This window comes from Lissotriton vulgaris, chromosome 8 (assembly GCF_964263255.1).
Source record: "Lissotriton vulgaris chromosome 8, aLisVul1.2, whole genome shotgun sequence".
In the NCBI taxonomy this organism is placed as follows: Eukaryota; Metazoa; Chordata; class Amphibia; order Caudata; family Salamandridae; genus Lissotriton; species Lissotriton vulgaris.
Genome location: NC_141696.1, coordinates 858,560,222 through 858,587,233, shown reverse-complemented (window position 1 = coordinate 858,587,233; position 27,012 = coordinate 858,560,222). Strand labels below are relative to the sequence as shown.

At 45.5% G+C, this 27,012-nt stretch overlaps 1 protein-coding gene across 1 annotated transcript in view; it reads left to right on the top strand.

Moving 5' to 3' along the window:
- CLCN4 (Cl-/H+ antiporter 4) overlaps nucleotides 1–27,012 on the top strand; it is a 301,238-nt gene that overhangs the window by 58,782 nt on the left and 215,444 nt on the right. The window contains exon 2 of the mRNA XM_086934785.1: nucleotides 3,246–3,329. Coding sequence (XP_086790911.1) covers nucleotides 3,251–3,329 — 79 coding nt within the window. The 5' untranslated portion in view covers nucleotides 3,246–3,250. The remainder of the gene's footprint in view (nucleotides 1–3,245; nucleotides 3,330–27,012) is intronic.

Sequence of the window (27,012 nt, the reverse complement as noted above, 5' to 3'; positions counted from 1 at the left end):
CTACAATAGAATGACATTCCTAGCATACAATTCTCCAAAAGCAACCCCACCTCAGCTTACTCAAATTATGATTCAGAATGCCTTACGCCTAAGAGCTGTTTACGTGCCTCTGTTGCCTGCAATGTGTGGGGGCTCGCAGAGTGTGTGGGGGCTCGCAGTGTGTGTGGGGGGGGGGCTCGCAGTGTGTGGGGGGCTCTGTGTGGCTGTGTGTGTGGGGGGGCTCTGTGTGGCTGTGTGTGTGGGGGGCTCTGTGTGGGTGTGTGTGTGGGGGGCTCTGTGTGGGTGTGTGTGTGTGGGGGGGCTCTGTGTGTGTGTGGGGGGCTCTGTGTGGGTGTGTTGTGTGGCATTTTTCGAGAGATTAAGCTATTGGCATTGTAAATGACAATGCCATTTATTTATGTTAAAAAAACATAAATAAAAATAATGTCAAGAGCAATGCCAATAGCTCTAACTTTAACCCTTTCGATGCTGATGACGAGCTCAGCTCGTCATCACCCACGGGTGTCGTGTGCTGACGACGAGCTGAGCTTGTCATGGTGCCACTAAAATGGCATTTTCCAGCACAGGGGGGGGAAACGCCCAGCAGCCATGTGGTTAACAAAGGCAAAACCATTGTATTGTAAATGCTTGTTTCCATTCCTAATGACCAGAAAAAAGTAAATGCTCCAAAAGTGGAGTGCAGGATTTGTCACACTGTCCGGTCACGGGGTGACCCCACCAAGAAATATTCTCTTGGAAACTCCACAATGAGTCGCCATGTGGAGAGGAGGCCCCCCCAGAATTTTGCCCGGGAGAGTGTCAGGGCTCTGGCACAAGAGGTTCCCAGTGATGAGACCTCTACTTCAACCGGAGGAGCAACTACTTCAGTGAGGGGGTGATCGCAAGAGCTGATTCCTAACATTCAGCCGTTTTTTTTGATAAAGGCGTTCTTAAATGCAGAGACTGTGATCAGCTACTTTGCTATGGGGAACAAAGTGTTCTGCTCATGGTTCGAGCATTGGAGAACCATCGCTGCCGTTCCCAGCCCTAAATTTGTTTGTTTTTTTTTGCTCCTGTTGAGCAGTTTCCATTCCCTGTTTTTGTTTTTGTTATAAAAAAGGAAAAAAGAAGAAAAAAAAAAGTTCTTTTCAGAAGTACCTCCAATTCTCAAAAAAGAGCTGTATTCTTTACATATTTTACAATTCTGTTTTCCCCGTGGTGCGCTCAAGTTGCGCGTACCGGAGCGCGCACCTGGGAACGCACCCAGCTCTTACCCCGCAAAAATGTTTAAAAAAAACCAAAATGTTTTATTGCCCTTCAGGGTCCTTCTAGGCCCCCCTCAGAAAACCTAAGGGGTCAGGGGGTGTCTACTCTGCCCCCTTTTAATTATATCCCCCTTTCTTTTTTCACCTCTTGTGTCTCGATTCTACCGAGACACAAGATGGCGGACTCTCTGGACTGTTTAGAATGTTGACAGACACCCGAAAGCCAATCAGCTTTCCGCTCGCGCACACCCGTAGCGCGCCGGGTGCGCTCCCCAGTACGCGCACCAGTGAGCGCTCGGAGCGCGCCTATAGATATATATGTGTTTTTTAAGTTAATTTTCATAAAAGCCACTGAAGCAATTTTCACCAAACATAGCAAAGGCACATCTACGTACCAGTCCCTACTATTTTGCTAAGTTTGGCGTAATTCCATTCAGCGGTTCGGGCAGTAGACTTGTTAGACCGTCCTATGGAAATTAACATGGAGAAAACACGTTTTGGGACCCCCCCCTTTTTTCTCAGCCCCCACTTCACGAATCCCCCCGAACCTTTCATGGAAGGAGCGGAGGGCAGCGAGACCATTTTAAGGAAAATTACAGGCAGATCCCTCAATCGGCGCCAAAGTTATTCCCAATAGAATGTTCGGAATTTCCTATGGTAGCCAATCCTAACTATAACTACCTATATATATATATATATATATAGGTAGTTATAGTTAGGATTGTTTGTGGAAGTTTACCTGTTTGTGGCGGTTGTGCAGGTGGGGACGCAAGGAGCTTCAACATTGTGGAAAGGCAGTGCGAGACATCGGGTGAAAGCTGTTTGCAGACTCTGCCCTACACACACGCATACTGGCGACAATCCTGGCAAGAACCACTGCATGCTGGGACATTTAGTTTGTTTCACCCCGTTACATCGAAGTAGGTGACACTGATCTCCGCTTGTGGGTGGAGCGAACTAGAACTATTTGAGTGGGGGCAGAACTGTTGGGCGGCAAATCTCACCTGTTACACCTGGGCCGCTGAAGAGGCCACACGGCCGAAATTTATACGCCCATGCTCATTTGTTTCAACCTCAATAAAGAGACTCCGTTGTATTCCCCTACTGTGGCTTCTGACTTTCTGTGGAGAAGGTATTCGTGGCATATATATATATATATATATATATATATATATATATATATATATATATATATATATCCAGTCCAGGACGAGGCAGTCTAAATGCCCACTAATCGAATATACAGAACCTGACTGGTTTATGTTAGCCCAGTTTGTAGCTGCATATCTTTTTTCAAATTGAATACTCCCTCACCCTTTTTATGTATGTTTCTTTTAATTTCTTGCAAGAGGATTAGTTAACCACATCCGCGCTAGCGGAATTCTGCTCCTGCGCTGAGATATTCAAAAGCGCATGTTACGTGACGAGCTGGGCTCGTCATCAGCGTGCGAGGAGGCTACGCCATGACGAGCCCAGCTCGTCATGAGCGTGGAAGGGGTTAATAGCGAGCTGCCCTCTGTGTCTAAGCCCCCCTGGCATACTGTGTCTCATTTATCATAAGTATACCAAACGTACTACTCAGAGTCTCTAAATGTTTTAGCAGGCTATTGTTTTTCTTTGTATCCGGTACTCTTCTTGCGAGCTTCCATAAGAAACGTGAGAAGTGTTTGAACACAGACAGAGCAAACTGTGTGTCAGTCCTGCATTAAGCCATAATAAAGAATGGGTCTGCCTTTTCAAAATTTGTGTTGAAAAACCACATGGAGAGATGCTTAGTTCTCTCCTAGTGAAACGTGTTATTTCTACATTATTTATTTTCTGTCGTTTCTAGCGAATTTTCAAATGTATGTCATGGCTCAGGTGTGCTGTTTTGTTAGGTCTACATAAGAGTGTTCAAATTGAGTGTTGTGTGTGTCATTCATTCTTTGTTACTATTCACACATTATTTCGTAGTACCCATTTGTTCTGCTAGCACCTTCAGGATACACTCTTTCATTTCAGAAATCATGGAGGTGAAGTCGGAGCGAGTGACTGGGGAGATGTCAGAATGCGATTCGGACGCTCTCTTCGATTCATTGAGATCAGGTAAAACTGGGAAAGATAATGGTTGAAAATGCCAACATGACAAGCGGCCATATTAATGTTTAACTTGCAGGTAACCGCTGACTGTTTTCCTGTGACCTCGTTTATTTGTTGTGGTGAATTTCAGGGGTTCTACATCAACACAGGAACAGGGGATAGGAGCACTGAGTGTATCCAGTGATTTTGCAGTGCTTCTGAAGGAGTATAAGAAGGCACTCATGCACAGGCCTTTGAGTGCCTGCTTTTTTGCCTCTGACCCAGAGTCTACCTTTTCCAAATGTGAGGGGGTCCTAGACAGAGATACCATGTTTTCTATGAGATCTATGTGTGTCCACCTACATCCACGTCTTAGCCAAATAATGCAAATAACTCAAACCTTGTCAAATAAACCTCTAAGTCTGTAAAGGTTCAGACAGTAATTTTTACAATGTATGCCGTCATATAATTTTCCAGAAATAATCAAGCACACAAATCAACATTGATTTATTGTACACACTTATAGAAAATTGCACATAGTAGCCTGAATTTTTAACCTCAAAGTGCAGTTGAGAACTGATGTTATTTCACAAGAATACGAGAGCGGGGTGTGGGGGGGGGGGAGGGAGCCACTGGAGGTGACATGATTAGACCTTCAACTCTAATGATGATATGTTTGCATGTTTTCTTACATCTGTTGAGAACCTAAAACTGTGCCTTAAGTCGAGCCTTGTCGGCAGAGAGACTTATTTATGGCCTTGCGGCACTAACAGCATTTTCCTAATGTTTTGGGAAATGTGGAGTTGTTTGTGTGTGGTCCCTTTCAGTAGTAAACATGTTCTGAAAATAATATTTGACTCCTAGTCCTGATTAGAATCTTTAATTTTTCCTCGGAATTTCAAGGATATGCAGCATCATAATTTTAAGTGCAGAGGGATTTTGTGGTGGTATGTGGGGACTACGCGTACCATAATTTCTCTCTGTGGAATCAATGACAGCTTCTTTTTGTGTCAGTGTTTTGCTCGGACCCCCACAGAGAGCAGAACCTTTATCTACTAACTAGGTAGACTCTCATTATGTTTGGCCATATCACGATGACCAGGGGACTGTGAAACCTTAGATCGTCCCATTAGGTTATCTTTGTGAAGCCTAAAAGAGAATTACAACCGCAACCTTCCGCAACATAACCCGTCAGAAGTGGAGAATTTGTGATATTTATATTTATACGTGGCAATTGTGGCCTGATTGCATATGATACTTATGGTCTACAACACAACCATTTTTCCTTGGTCTCCTATGGTCAGGGGGACAACAAAAGATCGCATTTATTCAGAACAGAAACAGAAATAAACTACTACCAGCAGCATTGTATAAGGCGACTACAGAAGCCCACGCTCCAATTAGGAAACGTGAAGTGATCCCTATAAAGGATCGTCAATATTATCCCAGGGGCGATTTTACATACCCTCTGGTTCTGGCAGACAAAATGTATGTCTTGATAAAGGTGATAATAATAAGGAGTTATCACCGAAACGCGTCGACGCAACCTAAAGCGTATAATTCAAGTCTCCAACACCATAATAGATACGCTGATTTAGTAGTGATACTACTCTGGTGATATTAGAGCGGAGAAAGAATATACAAACCTGTATCCAACAAATGTATGCTATAACTGTTCTGTCTGCTTGTAATTGTGCAGGTCGCAATTATATGTATTGTCTCAATTTTATCTTGTTTTAGTTCAGGGATTTAGTTTAGTTATCCCTATTGATTGTTTTTCTAATATATTCAAATAAATGAATTTTTAACTTTTCCATATTTTGTTGTATGTATTTGTTAAGTCATAAGGTACGTTATTTTATACCTGTCTTTATCTGTGCCTTAAGGGAACCCTTCCTCTTACCTAGGTTGAATAACCCTATTTCCCTTGGCCTACACAAGGGGTACCTCTCGGTTTTTTACAGTGTTTTGCTGTGTGCCACCACACAATGGGTCGTGGTTAATTATGAACATTATTGGCAGGTGCAGGGCATGCCTGTTGAAATGTGATTTTTCTTTTGTAAACATGGAGGTAATAAATAGGTAGGAAGAAGTACACATTCTGCTCTCCAGAAACAAAAGGGTACTGTAAATTGGCTACTACTTGCAGAGTCATACCAGAGGTTAAGCCAATGCAGATATAACTTTCCCGTGAATGCATGCTTTTTAGGCAAGTATGTTTTGTTTGTGGTGTGGGCTACACAGACGCGTAAGCTGGTGGAATGCATAAAAGAGCTTTTAGAAATACTTCTTTGTGAAAGGCTAGTTTTGTACACTAATTGTTCACAAAATACCCTCTGTATTGTGACCAAATGTTTGGCTGGTCTATAAGGCCTTAAATGTGCCAGCTGTTGTTTTTTCAGTACAATTTCTTAAGATGCCTTTTCTATTCTGTTATCGTTTTTCTGACACACACCACAATCCCATGCAATGCATTTTCCTGTCTCAGAGAGTATCAATGCCCCTCGTCTCTACGTCATAAATAAAATATCTTATCCTGACCACCAAGTCAGGTTCTCTGGACGATCCCTGTCCGCTCTCAGTTATCTTAGCTGGCCCCCGACATTATTGCAGTCCATCTCGCAAACCTATTCAATAACATGTTCAGAACAGTTATCTTTCCATCCAAGTGGAAGCGAGCCTCCATTCTGCTGTTATTGAAAAAAAAACGAATCTAGACCCCGAAGACCCGGCCAATTATCGGCCTATTGCTAGACTCCTCTTCCCAATTATATCAAACAAAAGGCTCAGGGGGAAAGGAAAATTGTTAAAACATTGGAAGAGTATCCATTATGATAGTCAGAGAAGCCCAGTAGTATCAAAATTATACATTTATTTATTTTACCAATTGAAAAAAGTTTAAGTTTTAGACATATAAATAATCTCATGCAAGAAAAACGCTGGTATACAAAAAAAGCAATACATATAACATATAAACCAGACAAGTGGCAACAAAAATACATATCACAAAACAGAAAAAGGAACACCATAAAGATAAATACTGTGTCCTTGTATTAACTTAAGCCACAGAAAAGCGTCAACGGCGTTTCGACCGATACGTTATTTAGAGGTCCTCTTCAGGACTCAAAAGGTATTCTTTTTTTTTTTTTTTTTTTTTTTTTTGGAAAACCTTTATTTACGACACAGTAGTACACAGCTATTCAGCCATACATCCTGGAGGCTAGGCAGCAAGTCGTTATGCAGCATGAGTGGTGCACACAGAATACAAAATCATATGAGGTTTATTTTATTTTATGAAAAAGAGAAAAAACAGTGCAATAAAGGAAAGGCACCTACAACGGTGCAAGAAGGCAAAGCAAAGGAACGTGAATGCGGCATCACCCCACACCAAGGGAAGGATGGGCCTATATGCGGAATAAGAAATGCGAACAGGTCATATGTATAGATAATGGGGGAGGAAGGGAGACAGGACATTGTATACCAATAATTCAGCCGGAGTCAAGAGCTAAGGGGACAGTCGCTCCTCCGAGGGCACTGTGTCCGGCAGGAGGCAGATATCACCCCTATACTCATTCCAGGGCCCCCAAATCTTGTTCCATTTCTTGGGCCTACCTCTGGCAACATACACCGTCTTCTCCCGGAACATGCACCAGTCCATGTTAGCCTTCCACATCTCTACTGTGGGGGGCAAAGCCGCTCCCCATTTCTGTGCAATGTCCCTTTTTGCCACCATGTTGCCTAGAGTGACCCATTGAGTCTGTGAACTGGTATAATCCGTGGGGCCCCACACATTTAACAGACAGCGCCAGGCTTCCAGCCAACAAGTCAACTCCAGTCACTTCACCCATCACTACGTGTATACGCCTCCAATATGCAGCCACGCCCTACATTCCCATATAATGTGCATGAAGGTCGCTAGGGAACCACACCCTCGTCGACCGAGACCATCCACCGAGTGGCCCATGTGGATCAGTCGGGGGCCAGTGACATAAACCCTATGTAGGATTTTCAATTGTACTAGCCTCAGTCTGGCCGGAATTGCCACCTCCTTCGGAGACGAGACCGCACACTGCCAGTCCTCGTCGTCCAATTCAATTCCATCACGGGTCCACTGATCTCGCACCCCCAGAAGAAGGTCCGTACGGACGTTAATCAGTTTCTTGTAGGTCAGTGAGATAGCGCTGTTGGGCATGTAGCCGTCCAGCAACCTGTCTTCCAACGGGGAAGATTGAGGGATCTTTTCACCCTCCGGCATAACTGCCAGAAGGGCGTGTTTTAACTGGGCGTATCTGAAACTCTCTCTGCAGCACCTTGAAGGGTTTGACCTGTCCCTTAGCAATCATGTCTTCCACCCTAGAGATGCCTATCAAGTCCCAGCGGTCAAACCCCTTGGTATGCCACAATTTGCCCAACAGATCAGAGTCATAGAGTGGAGTCGCCATCGTGAGTCTGCCTTTCCACCCCTGTGCCTTCGTCACCGCTCTCCAGATGTGGACCGATGTCTTAGTGGGACCTGTCATTCTTCCATCCAGAGACCTCGAGTACAGAGCCCTGTAATATTTCCCATCACCCAGGAGCCACCGGTCCATGGCAAAGCCCGGATTTATGGCTGGACCATAGAAGCCGTGATTAAGGGCAGCCAGCTGAGATGCCTATTAATACCTACGGATGTCAGGCAGCGCAATCCCTCCGTCATACCACGGGAGGGTCAGTTTAGTAATGGCGATGCGTGGCCTACCATCCCAAAGCAGGGTCCGCTGTAGGCCCTCGACCTCTCTAAAATACCCAGACGGGACCAGATCCTGGGTGTTCTGAAGCACCTATAGAAACCGGGGCAGGGACATCATCTTGAACAAGGCCGCCCGTCCAAGCAGGGAAAGCGGCAACTTCCGCCACCCCTCCACATAACGCCGAAGGCGCGCAAGAGGGGGAAGCAAATTGTTCGCATAACGTACTTTGGGATCAGCAGAAATGTAGATACCCAGGTATTTAAACCCCTGCCTCGCGACCTGTATGTTACAGTCCCGCGGGAGCCTCGGGACCTCACCCCTCAGGACATACAGGTGGGACTTCGACCAATTAATGACGAGGGCAGAATGTCTGCCGAAGGTGTGCAGTACATCACATACTACAATAAGGGACATACACGGCGAGATGAGGTACAGGAGAATGTCATCTGCGTACAGAGACACCCTATCCTCAAAGCCCGGGGACCACTTGATCCCCCTGATGTCCGGATGCCCTCTCAGCCACGCTGCCAGTGGTTCCAGTGCCAGTGCAAACAAAAGGGGCGACAGGGGGCATCCCTGCCTGGTACCCCTGCCGAGAGCAAATGAAGCCGATGCTCGGCCGTTAACCGCCACGTTGGCAAGCGGGCTGGCGTATAGGAGCTTGACCCATCCTATGAACCCCGGACCAAACCCAAACTTCTCCAGCACCGCCCACAAATATGACCACTCAAGGGAGTCAAAGGCCATCGTGGCATCCAAGGACGCCAAGATGGCCGGCTCCTGGAGGGTGCGGACCCTCGTGAGGGCTCCGTGAAACCTTCTCAAATTGAGAGCGGTGTTACTATGTGAGATAAAGCCAGACTGGTCCGGGTGCACCAAGTCGCCAATCGCTCCAACCAGTCGGTTGGCGAGCAATTTAGCCACGATCTTGGGCTCGGCGTTCAGTAACGAGATAGGACGATATGACCGACACAAATCTCTGGGCTTCCCTTCCTTGTGAATGACCACAATGGTGGCCAGCCTCTGGCCGGGGAGAAGTGTACCCGACTCCCGCGCCTTAAGAAACATAGCCCGCAAGGGCGAAGCAACGAGATCCGGTTTAATCTTATACAGTCCACTGGGATGCCGTTGGGGCCAGGAGCCTTGCCAGATCGCGGGGAGCATATCGCCAGAGCGATCTCGTCCACCGTGATGTCCCTATCCATGTCCTCTTTTTCAGTCTCCGACAAACACGGTACCTCTATGTCTCGCAGCAAGACGCCAGAGTCTTCCTCCGACATCTCGGAGGCCGAGGCATAGACGGACGAAAAATATTCAGCGAAGACCAGAGCAATAGCACTTGGGTCGGTGACAACCGCGCCATCCTCCCCCAGCACCTCCGGGACCACGCGGCTGGCTCTTTCCTTCTTATCAAGCCAGGCAATGAGCTTACCGGCCTTGTCCCCGACCTCATAGATTCGCCCCTGCTGCTCTCTACCCATGGCCTTCGCCGCCTCCGTGACAATAGCTCGGTACTCCGACTGTTTGAGTGAGAGAGCATGTAGGAGGCCCGGCGTCGGGCCGACCTCCAACTGAGAGTCTATCTCCGCTATGTCGGACTCGATTGTCACCACGTCCACGTCTCTGCATCTCCGAACCTCAGCTATTAAGGAGAACGCCTCCCCCCTCAGGACGGTTTTAAAGGCCTCCCATACGGAGACAGCGGATGTAACCGAGCCCGTGTTTCCGGAGAAGTAGAGCTCCATGGCTTTGGCCTGGAGTCCACGAGCCTTGGGATCACGAAAGTACCACAGATTAATCGGCGCCACCCTCTCAGCTACCCCAATATCAAAATCGAAGGATACCCAGACCGGAGAATGGTCCGAGATGCCCCTCGCCATCAATCTGGCCTCCGAGACCGCCGATGCGTGGGCCGCTAATGTCAGGACATAATCAATTCTGGAGAGACTACCGTGAGCCCCTGTATGAAACGAGTATTGACGCTGGGTAGGATGCAGAAGCCTCCAGCAGTCAACAAGTCCCAAGGTGCCCAGAAATTCGGGAAGCCAGGTCTGCACACCTCGGAGGTCTCTGGATGGGTATCTATCTAACGTCCCTGAACCTACAGCATTGAAGTCGCCTCCCATAAGAAGCAGCCCCTCAGGAAGACCTAAAATGGCGCCCCCAAGGTCCTTGAAGGTGTCCGTCTGTAGCCCAGGGGGGACATAGATCGAAACTAAAGCCAGGGTACGCCCCTCCCACCTCCCCGTGACGGCGACGTAACGTCCTCGCTCATCGACCACTCTTGAGTCTATCTCCAAGGGGAGGGTCGAGCGCACCATAATCCCCACCCCCCGGGACCCCGAGGAGAACCCCGAGTGTGCCACCATTTTGAAGCCCTTTCTATTAAGTGCGTGGCACGTGTTCCCTACCAAATGCGTTTCCTGCAACCGTATTACATCAGGCACACACCTCTTGAACATTTGTAGTACAATACCCCTCTTAATACGGTCCCGCAGCCCATTGACATTCCAGCTTAAAACATTCAGTTTCCTACCCCCCCATCATTGAAATCCACACCCACGCTACATGACCAGAATCAAACCACCAATTGCCTTGCCAAAAAGGGAACGAAGAGAAAAAGGGATCAAACCAGGAACCAAAACAAGGAAACCATCCACCCCCCACCCTGCGCCCCTGCATTAGACTAAAGAGCCCACCCAACTCGCAGTGTGCCTGTCGCCCCTAGAAAAAAACGAATCTACGAAAAGCCCCCGAGGAGAAAGGAGGTGACCCTATCCCCCCCCCATCCTCCAAATAGAAAAATACAGGGAAAGCCCCCCATGAGTACAGGATTACCAAACCGAACTGCTTAGGATAGACCCATTGTCCAAAAAGTCCTGTAGCCATTCATCACTCCTGCCGGTCGTGGCCGCCTGTAGCCTCTTCTGACCGCTCCTCGTTGTCTTCACGCCGCTGAGCCAGTCCGCCACCACCTCGGGCAAGTCAAAGAACAGAGCCCGGCCGCCATGTTCGATCCTCAGTTTTGCAGGAAACAGCATAGCATATTTCATGCCCATGTCCCGCAAGCGCCGTTTCACTCCCATGAAGCTTTGTCTCCGTCTCTGCACGGACTGAGTGAAGTCTGGAAAGAAGTTAATGGCAGCGTTCTGGAACTTCAAAGGCCCACCGCTCCTTGAGGCCTGCAAAATGGAGTCACGGTCCCTAAAGTTGAACACTCGGGCGATGATGGTTCTCGGAGGGGCACCCTCCTTCGGCCGACCCCCAGGCAGCCTGTGCGTCCGTTCCACGGAGAAGAATTTACTAAGTCCCTTAGGGGCTAGATGGTTCTGGGCCAAGTCCTCGACGAAAAGGTCCACAGCCGAATCCTCGGCCCCCTCCGGCACACCGATAATGCAGACGTTCTGCCGCCTGGCCCGACCCTCATAATCCTCAAGCCTCCTCGCAAAAAGGTAGTTGGCCGACCTCAAGTTCCGGACCTCAGTTTGCAGGTCAGAGACGTCCGTAGTGAGGCTCGAGGTCTTGATGTCTAGCGACTTGACTCGCTCATTTGTTTTGCCCATCAAAAGGTATTCTTGAACAAGAGATCTTCTATTTTAAAATATGAGGCATAGACCGATATACATTCAGGTCCTCCAGCATAGATATTCAATATCGCACTGAAAATAAATCACTGCACGGTGAAGCCTTGCTACTTGATGGCGTAATGTAGGAATCGTCAAAGACCTTAGGAGGGCCACCTAATGACCACAGTGGTGATATAAGAATATACTCAAAGTGATAGTGATCCCTAGAGTGATGGGGAACACACAGTGTTGTTTAAATGCCCCTCACACACCAACAGGCCCCTTGGTGTCATGCTTCATCATCGGGGCCTTCGCACCCCTCTACGGGATGCGGCGTGCTGCGACTCGCGAATACGCAGGAGCACTTAGAAGTGAACTATGTGTGGGGGTGTGTGTTGTTACAAAGTGTGAGTGAGGTGAGGTTACAAAGTTTGTTTATTCATATAACCTGGGAGACTGAATCCACTGACTCTCTCTCTCCCCCCTCCTGTTAGAATCTGATATAAGAATATATTCACCAACACATCGTTTTAGGGCGCATATATATTTAAAAAACGCCAACTCGTTTCCACGTGTATGAAGCCGATTGGCGTCTTTGCCTCATATTTTAAAATAGAAGATCTAGGGTGTTTGTACGCCTTACAAGCAAACAGAAAGTGAGGTAGAGATTCTTTCGTACATGGGCAGCCTGGGCAGGTAACATCATGATCCCTCACTCCTTTCCACCCCTCTGTGAACTTTTTAAGGGGGAGTATACCATATCTCATCTTCATGAAGAGGGATCTGTCTCTTGGAATTTGAATGTAGTCCAGAAATGTCTCTAACTTCCTTGTTGGCTTGTGTTCCAAGAACTGATTAGTCAGAGGCCCCCACCTTGTGCTTTTCAGATCCTCAGCCTCAACCCGCTCCCAATATATTTTTTTCACAACTTGTTTGGGGGATGGGGATTGGGAAACCCATGATTCGGCCATTCCTAGACTCACCACCAACTGCCTTAATTTGTTAAGCCACTTTATCTTTTTAGATGCATTCAGTATAATCAGCTCATCTAGCACCAAAGCATAGTTTGCCAATTTAGGCGTCCTTCTCAGGCGCACCCAGAACAGCAAAGGACGGAGGCGTGCCATATCCGCAATTGATCGTATGCCCATATCATAAAAAAGAGGCTTCAGGGGCGTTGAGGGAGGGAGTGATACTAAGTCTCTAGCAAACGTATTCTCAGCTCTTACCAAATCCAGCGTATTCTCTCCACCCCACAGTTCGGAGCCATACACCGCTGAGGCTAGTGCCTTCCCCTCATAAACTGCCAGTGCCGCGGCTATTGGCCTACTAATAGACAAGCGCTGATTCCTCAGGATAACACCGGAAACCTTTTTGAGATTTAGCAGCATTTTTGATACGTGGGAGTCCCATTTCATGTTATTGCTCAACCTAACTCCCAAGTAATCGAATTCTTTCACCACCTCTAGCGGAGACCCATTTAAAGTAAGATGAACTTTCCTAACTTTTGTTTTGGAGGACAGCACCATCCCCTACGTTTTGGTGGTATTTACAGTTAGCCCACGCTCGTCGCAAAACACACTGAAGCGATCGAGCAGTTTCTGTAAGCCCGATGGGGTTTTAGACATCATGAGGGTGTCGTCTGCAAAGAGGAGGGTAGGTGTTTTCTCCCCGACCAGGACTGGGGCATCCGCAGGGTCCTCCCTCAAATGGTCTACCACCCCATTGATAAAGAGGGAGAACAAAGTCGGAGCCATCACACAGCCCTGGCAAACCCCTCTGTTGACTGGCACCCTCCCAATTAGCTGTCCTTGCCTCCCCCACCGGATTCTGGCATAATTGTCTTCATGGAGCCGAACAACAAACTGTAAAAGGTGACACGGGAACCCCATATCCAGCAGGACCTTCCAGAGCTTGGCACAGGGAATTACATCAAATGCCGTTTTTAAATCTATGAAGGCTAAGTATAGGCTGCCCCTCGCAATGGACACAGATTTCCAGTATACCGCACAGAACCTGAAAACATGGTCCATCGTGCCCACACCTTGCCTAAAACTCGCCTGGAAATGGGACAGAATATTATCCTCATTTAGCCATGTCCCTACTCTAGTAACAATGACCCTGCCAACTACCTTCTGGATTGTATCGATTAAGCTGATAGGTCTGTAGTTGGCAGGGTCCTCCCTATCGCCTTTTTTTATATATGGTTACAACCTCTGCGCCCTTCCATGATTCGGAGACAGAATGTCCGTGCAGGATTAGATTCATTATGCGGGCAATGTGGTCAGACCATAACTTTGGGTCGTGCAGAAGTAAATCGCCCGGTAGCCCATCTGGGCCTGCCGCCTTGCCGGGTATTATATTTCTAATAGAATCCTGCACTTCCCGGGGAGCAAAGGCTTCTATATGCGTGTGGGTTTCTACACTAAAATCAATATATGTCCTTGTTGTTTGACCCAGATCTGTTTTCTCACAATACAATTTTAAAAAATGGGAGAACCACTGTTGTTCCGTTATATGGTTTGGTATTGGATCCGCCCCTCTTCTGTCCAATTTATTGAACAGATTCCAGAACAAAGTTGAGTCTTTTGCATTGGCAGCTTTCTTAAATTGCTACCAGTGCTCCTCCTTCCAATCCCTCTTAGCTACTTCAATACTTCTGCTGTACTCTTTCTTAGCTAATCTTACTGCTATTGTGTCCTTTCTTTTAATGGAAGTTATTATTGCCTTCCTCTTTTCCCTGCAATTGGCCGTATACCAAGGAGTGCTATTTGAGGGTTTTCGATTTGGTTAAAAAAATCCCCTGCTCTCCCCCAAAGTGAAAAACACACCAATTGTGTCTATTAGGTTCTTATAGGAATCAGTCAATTTAAAATCTAAGGAATTAGACTGTGCTAGCCTGCTGAATGTGAGGTCTCTAATCTCAGCTTCCACAAGCTCGTTGATACTAGTTAGTTTTTCCTCTTCACATCTTACCCTACTTCCTTTTAACTTCAGATTGCAATTTGTGGGGATTACTTCTTTGGCAATCATCACCGGACCACTCCTTAATTCAATCTCACTCCCCCAATTGATTTTCATACAGAGTGGATTGTGGTCACTATCCTGTGACGGCCTAATCTCCATATCCACTAGGCAGTCCCAAAATTGGATGTCCAGTAATATATAATCTATGTGTGACGGGCAACCTATTCTATTGTAAGTCATTGCCCCATTAGGATCTGAGACGGTCCTCCCATTAAGAGCCCGTAGGATATGTTCTAATGTACGAGCATTCAGTTGTAATGCTCTGGCTGACCATTTCTTAATGGGTTTTAAATTTAAAGGGGGAATAGATTGCCTCCAATCATCTGCACTAAAACCAAGGGCATCTTCATCAACTAAGGGTTCATAGGTGCAATTAAAATCGCCCCCTACTTCCACTTTATACCTCGGAGAGCTATCCGTTAGTGTTGCATCTAGTAATGCTATTGTAGGTGAGGATTGGCCACTCTGGGAGCCTCTTGCATATACACAGAACAATTCCAGTATATTCCCCCCCTTCGGGCCCTTAATAGATATATATAATATATCATTTGAGGGTAAATTATGGACGGTGACGGCCCAATTCAGTGCCACACTAATCCATGTATGCAGGCCGCCTGACGGTCGACCTCTCCCTCCCGTGATTGCTGGGATAAAATAAGTAGCGAACCCATTTTTATGTAGTGGGATCATGCTCCATGTTTCCTGGAACATGCAGATATTAAATGTGTCGATAAAATCGTTCCATTCTGGAATGGACAGTTTTTTTTTAAGCCCTGCTATATTCCATGAAAGGAGATTGATGACATTAGAAGCTGGAGCTGCTCCCCTAGAGGTTGTATAGGAACATGATCCATTAGCTGCTAAGTTTGGGATGTTTCGACTGTTGCTAGTTAGTCCCTCCCTCCTCCAGAGGTACGCAATTCCAGTAAGATCTGCCGCCTCCCTCTCAGCAATACTTGTGATGAGCTTACTCTTGTGCTTTAGCCGAGAAAGTGATGAACATTAAACTAAATTAGTTCATTAAGGACTCTAACTGCCTGGATCCCACTCAATTCGGATTCAGATCCGAACACAGTACAAAGACTGCCTTGATCAAAGCCACTGAAGAGCTTAAATTTATCCTAGATGAGGAGGGGTCTGCCGCCCTTATTCTGTTGGACTTCTCTGCGGCATTTGACAAAGTGGATCATTCCACATTGATCCACTGTTTGGTAGCAAAAGGCATAACAAATCTTGCCTTGAAACTAGTCTCATCTTTCCTGTCGAACAGGGAAAACATAATCAACATTGATGCTTTCTCTTCAAGCTCATACCCCCTTGCCCAGCGGAGAACACCAGGGATCCTCTCTCAGCCCTACTATTTTTTAATATAAACTTCACGGATCTAGCTCCTCTGGTCAAATCCTTCCGGTTCTCCCTCACATCTTATATGGATGATACACAAATTGTGTTATCAGCCTCCAACGATGCCAGCCACACGTGTCTTCACATCCACAATTGTATGAAATCTATTTATGGCTGGATGAACAAACACTGCCTTAAGCTAAATGCTGGAAAAACGAGGTGATTTTACTAGCCAATAAGCCCAACTTCTGGACTGCTCCTTGCTGGCCAGCTGACAAGGGCCCCATTCCTGCTTCCACCTCAAAAGTCAAGCGTTTAGGTGTCACGATTGACAATCGTTTACTCCTAGGCAATCAAATCAATGCAATGATCTCCTCTTCGTATAATACCTTGAGAATACTTAAAAAATATGAATCCTTCTGCTCATCTCAGTCAGGAAATCAGTTATGTCCACTACTGCAACAGCCTCTACATTGGCCTACAAGCTCATAACCTTAACAAATTGTAAATTCTTCAAAATTTGGCAGCCAGTCTCCTATTGGATTTGCCTAGGCACCACTCTGTTTCTTCGGCTCTTAAGGATCTTCATTGGCTTAGAGTCAAAAAACAGAATCAAGTTTAAGGGCCTCTGACTGACATATAAAGCCTTCCACGATTCAGGACCTTCCTTTCTGAAGAAAACATTATCATTGTACATTCCAAAAAGAAACCTACGATCAGCTGGCTCCTTCAGAATAAATCCTACCAGATTTAAAAAATCTAAATGGCGTGGTAGCAGCTTTGCGGTTAGAGCAGCCACATGCTGGAATCTCCTTCCACTGAGCCTTAGTTCAGCTCCTTCCCTGCCCCAGTTCAGGAAACATTTGAAAACTTGGCTTTTCAATCCGTAGGTCCTCTCTTCTGCCCATTGTTGCTTCTAAAATCAGCGCCAAGACAGCTCCGGAATACACTGCGCTTTACAAATAGCTTAACATAACATACATGTATGTATGGATAAGAGTGCATAACGCTTGATACTTTCACTAACCCTAAAGCGACAAACACTAACTGGGACGATGCACTCCTCCATTAATGGTTGCTGACTGGCCTGCCTGAAAGCCTGATTAGACTTGCTTGTTACATTACATTTTGCTGAACATATAGGCATTTGTGTCAGGTATCATAAAATCCCTTTTTTTAAAGGTTTTGGACCACTTGATTTTGTATTCTGCTGAAAAACCTGCCTGAAAGCCTGATTAGACTTGCTTGTTGTCATTTTGCTGAAGATATAGGCATTTGTGTCAGGTATCATAAAATCCCTTTTATTTAAGGTTTTGGACCACTTGATTGTGTATTCTGATGAACAACCTTCGACCGCTCTGTCTTTGGCTTAAAAGACATAACTTATGGTTATCTTCAACAAATCTTAATACATTGGCCCACCCTGTACTCTACAGGTCTACCGTTGCAATTAATTAGGACATTCAGCAGTTATTACACGCGGAAGCATTTCACAGGAAAAATGAAAGCAAAGACCCATTGTTTTTAACTGCGAGTTCAGATTCTCCTAGAAATAAAATACACATTAAATGAAACAAGATTGCTCCAAAACGATTGACATACTAAATACAACCCTACTTTAACTATGGTCAGTTTAAACATGAATAATTCAAGGAAATACCTTTGCACATTTCCATGTTAATGTTGATATAATGCAAAAACATTTCATATGGAAAATAGCCCTATCACCATGCTGAAACATAATGGTGTATCATATATAAAACCCTCTTCCAACTTGAAAGAGACTTTGTTCCTTTGTCGTATTTAAAATTTCCATTACCCCTTTGTTCCTCTTGCAGTGATGACTTGCATTGTGAGCAAAAAAACACACAAATGATAGACAGAATGCGGAACAAATCAAATATCCATCACCGGTTGAGAGATCAGGGTTAATCCATCGTTCTTTTGCTCACCATGCCATCCTAGTTTGGACACAGCCATATGCAGATGAGTGTTCACTCTGTTCCTCATGGGAATAGTCCATCCCTAACTGCCAAGCCAGATCCTCCCTGGACCAGAAACAAGTATCATGGGACCGGTTTCGGGGTGACACCCCTCATAGCCAGGCTAGCTTGAATCCAGTGGTACTGTGAGCCCGGGAGCCACATCTGGGCATACCAGGTGCACTTAGGCTGAGAAATCTAAAGACACACAAATGATTGACGAAATGCAGAACAAATCAAACATTCACCCCCAGACGTGGGTCCTGGGCTCCCTGTGCCACTGGATTCAAACAAGCCTGGCTGATGAGGGGCGATACCCCGAAACCAGGCACAGGAAAAGAGGTGTCTCAAGGGTGGTTGTGCACCTGCAGGGGACACTGTGTAAGCGCCTTTGAGGGACCATGCATGCTTTTGGCGGTGTTGTAGAATTCATGATGCTGTATACGTGTGTGAAATGAGAAGGCCAACAAGCAGCCATGAGCTATGGCTCAATGGTTCTAGTGCTTGACTATGGTTTTGGCATCCCCTTCCTGATAGGGGTTTGAGTCCTTCCGAGGAGATTCAGGCAGATTTAACAAGGGTGAAGTTTGCCGCCATTTGTATTCTGGCTTCTTAATTTGTATTCAAGCAACTCCTTGCATCTATGGCCTCTGGTTTTTACAACAGATATGGGGGACATGTGTGCCAATGCTGCTCGTGTTCAAGGATTCACTAACATTTCATATTCCGTCATGTGTCTTCGTTTCTGTGTCGTTCGGTTTCTATTTCCCTGAATTATCACTCAGAGTTGGGTTTGCAGTTCTGTAACACATATCTACCTGCATTCTCTTCTCTTGCTGCTTGACGTATGTCCTGGGAAGGGGGACCATTGCAGTTTCTGTGGATTTTCTCCCAGGAGGGGTGTGAGCTGTGTGGGCCCACAGACACATTCAGATAGTGGTCATTGGTCATGCCTGTGAGAATCGGGCCAGCTAACACCCTTCTCTGTGATTAATATGTTGGGTGTTAAAATAATTGGAGCCTAGTGCTTTTTTTTACAACTCTTTTTATTGCAATAAAAAACCACATTATAGCAATGACAGCAACCATCAGCACACAGCATTACAATACAGCAATGACAAAGGGAGTTTACAAGTATTGTCTAATGTCCCAGGTATTAACCCCATCTTCTATCCTTCTCGTGCGAGGCTTTCTGCCTCTCTCCAATTACTCCATGTCATTCAGTTCCAGTCTCCCCACAGGTGTACAAAGCATCCCCCTAGTCTCGTTCCATCTTCCCCACACCCTCGTACATTTATGCAGACATCCCCTCCCCTCATAGACCACCTTTTCTGCTTGCATACACCAATTAATGTCAGATTTCCACTCCCACGGTGTGTGGGCAGAGGCTGCTCTCTACAATCTTGCTACGTTTTGCTTGGCTACAGCGAAGCCAAGGGTGACCCACAGTTTATCAGCAGCTCAGTGATCAGTTCCCTCTCATACATTTAATAAACACCATAATGGCGAAGTCTCCATGTCTCCTGAACATATGTGCATCATACATGTAACCGCTGCCCTCCAATAGGGCTGAAGTAGTGGGCACGGAGCCTAGTGCTTTTGGTCTTGCGCTCTCTTTCTCAGGAGTAAGTTGATTGAAGGTTAGTACCTACTTGCGCTGATGGCTAATTGTGACTCTTCTTATTGTTAATGGCTTCAATTATGCCCTCCTTTTGTGTGGTGTCTATTTACTTTATGTATATTGCGCTTCATGGCGTTTTAAGGTGCAGATTGACACTGAGCACTGTTGGCCGTGTTGAATCTCCAGCACCTCAACTAATCGGGGGCGTCCATGCCTTTCAGGATGCTTGCCTTGCGGCTCCATCAGCTTGAGCCGCCAGGATGCATTGAATGAGGATTCTGGTGGCCTGCTGTGCTGCTCCCCGTCCTCCCAGGATGAGCGCTCCAGTGTCCAGCTCTGCTGTCCACCCTAACATTCTCTGCTGCCTTCCTACCCGGAAGACCAATGTATTGGTAAAGTAGTCTCTACTGGCTCACTCTGCTGGTGTCGCCAGGATAATTTGTGCCAACCTTCGATCTTCAGGATGCGCGTCTCCTCATTCCTGTCCGTTTCGGTCACCAGGGATTTTTGAGGTTTGCTGTGAGCTCATTCCAGGTTCTTCCATTCGGTATGAGGCCTGCTTCCTGAGTGTTTGTCTATGTCTTGGCACCCCAATAGCTGTTCTTCCTCTGCAGGAGTTTTCCACCTTCCTTTCTCTTGTCGTCTGTTTAATCCAGAGGCATCTCTTTCCCTGACCTATTTTCTGGTGGAGACAGTGCTCCAGTTGTTCTGGTTGCTCCGGCATAGCTCCACTCTGTCTGGTTCCCTCTCTTAATGGAGGTGGTGGTGGGACAGGGGTGGCGGCTTCCTTTGCTTCCATCCCCCTGTTGTTTTCGTATGTCCAGATTCAGTTGTTGATGTAACTCCAGCTGTGGTGTTAGATATTTGACGGGGTGGTTTAATGTTACAGGGTCTCTTAGCTTCTGTGTCTTCTTCTGTGCTGCATCCAGACGGTTGTCGACTAGATCTTCCTATGATTGGCATTGGAAGTTGTGTCAGGCCTGGTGTGATCAGGCGAGTTTGGTTTCTCACTCCATTTTAATTCCTCTGGTGTTGGAGTGTCTTCTGGAAGTTTTCAGTTGGGCTTTGGCCCTTCCACTCTTCAGGGTTGGTGGGAAGCTGTGACGGCGTTCCGATCTCCTTGGGGGGAGGGCTGGTGGACCACTAGGGTTTTGTCTCCGGGTGTTTTGTTAATTTACATCCGGTCCTGCAGGTGTTGTGTCCTTCCTGGGATCTGCAGCTGATGTTGCAGACTCTCCAATATCCTCAGTTTGAGCACTCGTTTCTGTGGGTCACATCTTTTGACCATGGCTGTGTGTTTTCTGGGGGCCGTACCTTCGGTCTGCCACTTTGGATAACTGGGCTCTCTGTCTGGTTGTCTCCTTTCCGTCAGGTGTTTGTACCCTGGATTATGTTTTGGTTGAGTTCCGAATGTGCTCAAAGTGGAGTCTATGTTTCTTCTTCCGCAGATCTGTGGAGTTACGTATTCTGCCCTTGAAGGTGTTCTGTCTGGTGGCTGTTGCGTTTGCTTGCCGGCTGGGTGAGCAAAGTTTGTTGTATTGTTTGTCTCCTTTTTTCTGGAGCTTGAGGACAAGAGTGTTCTTTGGTTGGACACTGGCTTTGTGCCTATGAGGACTTATTTGTCATTGTACTATAGTTAAATGTGGGTCTATGAAAGAACTGCAAGGCTTGTATAGGGTTGCTTTAAATTTAATTTTATATTGTGTGGGTCTCCAAAGTCACCCAGGCACTGGCTATCGAGCACTTCCAATCCTCTTAGTCCCAAATCATACACCTTCTATTTTCCCACTCCCTTCAGTGAGACAATACATTAAGTGAACTTTATGTTTTTAAGTGCTTTGCAAGATGTCTGTTAACACATTCTTGACTTTTCTCTATCATACATAGCCCCCTCTGGACCCTGTCTGTGCACATATGTATTTGTACTCACTATACTTGAACTCCTGGCTTAACTCAGCCTGTCTGTCATTTTCCTAGTTGACAACAGGCTTGGCTTAGTCTGTGTGGTCTTCACACTCCACACACTCTTTACTCCTAACGGCTTCTGCCTGTACTGGGCTCTGCACTCTGTCATTCTGTAGCAGGGTTTCCGTTCTCCCACAGAACTGTGCATAGAGATCTAGAACCTCAGTGAGTTAGGATGATCCAAAAACTCATCTCAGTGTCAGAAATCTCGTTACCTAGCTAGCTACAGTGTCTCATGGATCATTATGGAATGATCCATGTATTAGACAAACCAGAACATGATCTTTAGAATACCTCAGGAGTCGTGGAACACATGAACACTCTTTCGTTATATAATCATTTCAAACCAAAACTGAGAGTCAAAGAACACAAGTGCAAGTTTGAAATATTTATTATTCAATGCAAAGTTCTCAAACGCAGTATCTTGTATAATACCAAAATGCAGATTATAAAAATCAGAGTCAGCAGCATAGTCACTAATCCATAGTAAGCAAAAGGTGCTAGCATGTTATAATGCAATTTCTATAGAAATCTGTATCACCTATATTTCGCGCACCCTATCTAGCATATTATTTTATATCTAAGAAGGTCTCATTCGGGTTTTAGCAGGGCGGCCCCATACCTCTCAATGTCAGTAGGAGCAGTTCACATCAACCGCTACCAGCTCTCTTCATGCGCAGCACCAAGTGTCTACGTTCATTCCGTGTAACTCTATCTTAAACCCGCGTAGAGCCCAAAATGTTGGCATCAACATTATTTGTGTTATGTCTAATGTGGTGCGAGGATCAAGCCTCCCAGCAACCTTGTGTTAGGTTAATTTCAGAGTGTGCAGCTCTCAGTGTGCAGACAGTTGTACCAAGTGTACCAGGCAAAGCTGATAGCATAGAAATAACATATTATTCTCAAATAAACCACCTCACCGCTTCTAGGGTGAAGGCGACAACAACAAGTATGTGTCGTGTGCAAAACTGAAGCCGAAGGAAAAAAGGCTGTTTAAACATGTAATGCACTCATGCTAACTTAACACAATATATGTAACGAAGTATCCATATGACACCCCCCCATTGGTCCGAGCACCGTCAAACATAAGGGAAAAGGCAATACTAAATCAGATACAAAGATTGAAAGCAAAGTTCAATAATCTTAAGCTAAAATAAGCTAAAAATATGTATGAATGTATATGTATGAATGCCTACAGTGGCCTCAAGTCTAAAAATAAAAACAAAACTTTCGAACTAAAAGTCATTCGCCAGGTCTCAAAAATATGAAAGTAAGACCAGGTCGCATCAATCCAAATGTCTGTAAGAGAAAAAACAAGGCACTTATCCAATATCCAAAGTCATGTGCCACAATGACGTTATCCTCAGCGACATCACGTGATTGAATTCTCCATCAGCTGAACACACTCCAGCTCTCCAATTCAGCGAAGAGAAAGTCATATTTCACAACAAAGCACTCCTCCCAGGTATGTCATGAATGGAAAGTATATGCAAAGAAAGTTGCAACAGCCTCCAGTATGAAATCACTGCCATCATCCGAAAATAGTTCAGCCATCCAATTCAGCAATGGAAAAGAACATACGTGCTCCTCCAGCATCGGATCCTCCTGTAACGCCAGAGGACAACTCGGTGGGTTCACCAGATCGCTGTGTGTCAGAAAGGCATCCGCCGTTGCAGAGATCTCCCATTGGCCCAGAACTCCATTTATTGCTGCCAAGGCCATAACTCTCTCGCCAGAACAGATCAACTCATGAGCCACCACGGGACGCATTAGCTGATCAAAATCGACGTCAGGAGCATTCCTCAAGCATAGGCACAAATCAATGGCCCAATCGAACTCGCAGTTCAGGCAGTGAAACACAGGTTGGACACACGTGAAGTCGGTGAACCGAAATGACAATCTATAGGCCGTGCTTAATGCTGCAAGCGGCAATGTTCCATAGTAATTGAGCATCCGATTACGGCACAGTGTCAGGAGGCGTTGAACGGCGTCTTGTGCAGGATGGGCATCCATGTTTTATGAAGAAAAATACCAACAGAATGCCAGCGGCTACAGCCAATAACACAGGTAGTCCACCAAACAAACTCGAAAAAATAGTATGAAAAAACGTGGGAATGATACCAAAAACCTTCTCAAACGTAGTCACGAGGCCACTGCTCACTAACTTGAAAAAATGTGCCAGCCCAGTCGTTGAAGAAGCATTAAAAATCTGGTGTACCAGCTCGCAGAAATGAAACGGCAAATCAGTATTTAAAAGCGCCTGCACCTCTGTGCGGGTGTTGGCTATGTGAAGGACATAAGTTTCCCGGGCCGAACTCAGGGTCACTTGTTTTTGAGACAAAAGGGCCCTTATTCTGCTTAAACCATTGAATTTTGCTTCCAAGGTTAGAATCCGTGGCCAGATGGAGACATCTGAAGAACCATGCGTGGGTGGGTATAGAACATTCTTGCAGCACACTACACGCTCTGATACAGTTACCACATATGCCACACCAATTAATAAACCACAACATAATTCGTTGTTTAAAAGTAAATAACTACCATTAGCTAACAATGTGAATGTGGGAACCACTGCTGGAACTGGCGTGCCTTTCAAAACACATGCTAAATTTGGGCGGTCCTGATTACAAGAACCGTGTAACTGAATGTGTCTGCATATTAATGAATGGTCAGGTGACTGTGTGCATTCCTCACCATTAAGATTCACTTCTTTCCCATCCTTCAGACATCTGTATGTGTATGGTAATGACCATGTCTCATGTAGGAATGCATTGCCTAGTGGTTCATATCGTCCTATAGCAATATATCGCATACAGTTAGTAAATTTATATAAAGGAAATGGTAATGTAATTAAACCATGAATAAGCCACGTGGCAGTAGTGGTTTCAGCAACAGAAAAAGGCAAGGATTCTAGCTTCTCAATATGTAACATAGAAAATGATGCATCACGCATTGAAAGCATGCGTTGTTTTTCAGTAAGATTAAAAGGGGCAAAAAGTGATGAAACGTTCAATGCGGTCCAGGGAACTCGACCAGCCTTAATTGTCTGTAGAGTCCAGGCAAACTGCATTACAGAACGCAATTGATTTTGACCATGGTATAACGTGGACACTTCATCATGTACAATATCAACAACAGAAGAAACAATATTATCCAATGTGTAAATTCTGGAAGAAAGCGTGTTAATACTGTTATCGACCACTGCAAGCACTTTTTCCAAATTGGCTTGATCAATAGCCCTCAGGCGTTTAGCTGCTTCGACTCGTGAAAATTTCCAAATTTCATTGTAAATAGCATAAATAAAGCGTTTAGACCTACCCATAGTCGGGCCTTTTATAAAATCATTTAACTCTATGTTCTCATTCAACTGGGACAGATGCAGTTTAACTGCAGTTAAAGTGGAATGTTGTAACCAGTTCTGACACAATTTGCCTACTGAATAAGTTGTAACAGTGTGATCTGAGTCAAACCTGGGATCTGGCCTGATGCGTGTAAAACCTTCAGACAAACCCAAAAAACGACGTTGGCAAGAATCAGAGCTTCTCTGCCATAAAAGCCACCCATCTGGATCAAAACTTGAAATATTAAAGGAGGAATTCTGCAAAAGTGCTTGTATCTCACTTATGGACAATGTAGTGAAATTACTCCAACCTGAATATTCTTCCAAATCAGGGATAGTAGGGTTATTTAATTTCTTAGATGTAGCCAATCCAAAACATGTTGTTTGGGAAATAGTCGAGTTTAAAAACAACATGTGATTCGGGATGAGACATGCACGATGCAAAGCCTCAGTGCCTTGTACCTGCCAATCTTTGGTACCCCAAACCGATTCAAGGTCAACAGCCTCCTTCCATAACTCATAGCCATCCACAGATAACCTTTCTAGAAAGGACTTTGAATACAACAATTTTGTGTCAGTTAGTCTAACTTTTGGCATGGATTTCTGTTTCACTTTAAAATAAAACGACTCAGGATTTGACTGATTAAAATCTGTAAAGTAAGAGTATTTCCCCAGAAACGTACTTGAGCTCCCATGTAAAGGAGCAGGGCAATGTTCCCACTGAGTGTAATTCACAGGAACCCGCCTGGAACTTGTCTTGTGCAAGAAATGATTTCCATAATGTTGGTAACAAAACAAATCACCATAATTGACAGAATCTAAATACAAATCCTCATCATCAAAGGCCGCATAATATTTCAAATCAGAGAACAATGCTTCTACGGCCTGAAGATCCCAATCATCAGAACGAATATTTTGCTTAATCACATCTCCCATGTTTACTCTAAGCACATTAGGAACATTAATAACTTCTGTGGGGCCATGTATCTGAAACCTAACCACATCCCACACAATCCCATCAAGGACAGGCCAAGCAGTAATTTGTACTGAATTTAAGTCTCTCTTTAGTCTGTGTGCTGAATGTGAGGAGGAGTGAGGGGCCAATGTTCCATTAAGGTACCGAATTCCTGTTCTTTCTTTCACATAATGGCCATCAATCAGGCGGAAAAAATAAAACACAAAACCAATTGACATAAAAAGATAAAATGAAAATAGTATCAGCCAAATGTATGTCCAAGGTGGAACTAAAAAATGTTTTTTAAACAACGTGGCATATTTTGCAATAGTCGATGGTTTCTTTGAAAGTTCCGAATCAGAGTCAAAAGAGAATCTGGACTGGTTAGCCAAACGAGCATGTAAATCGGACATGGATAAATCAGCAGGATCTGCATAGGTCACCTCATCAATGTTAGTAACAGGAATAGTATTTAATAAAGGACTTGATAGGGCAGGCATCTCGAGGGACACCTCCTGATCTGCACCAGATGTAATAGCCAGCACAGAGTGCCTCACCATGGAAGGACAGGATACAGCCGGTGTCATGCTATGAAGAATCGGCCACCCTGTGTGTCTTGACATTGTCAATAGAAATAAATCTGTTTTCTTTACGACCTGGAAGTGGTGGTAAAATGACTGTTCTTGTGCCCTTCACTCCAAGGACCCGAACTGGCGCTCGATATGAGGGACCAAACTCCTTTTTGTTTTCGATCTTCTCTCGAACCAGTTCTCCAACTTGGGGTAGCCAGCCAACTACCGGGATCTGCAACGCATCATCCGACGTGGAGGGCAAGTGTTCCTTTGCAAGACTGTCTCTGGTCTTTTGTAGATCCTGTAAAACATTGCAATGTTCATCTACGTCAAAGGCCGCGGCCTGGGCCTCGCAGTCTGCACCATCAAGGTCAGGGACGTACATCTTGATACCAAAGAGCATTTCGTATGGGGTCCGCCCACCCAGAGACCTTCTAGGGAGATTATTAAGCGCACGCTGCACGCCATAGAGGTGGGTCAGCCAGTTTCTACCAGTGCCTATAACTCGGGCTGTCAAAGATTGCTTTAAGTCGCGGTTCATTCTTTCTACCACAGAATTGCCCTCAGGCCTGTAGGGGCTTGAAAACTTCACCTGTACTCCCAACGAA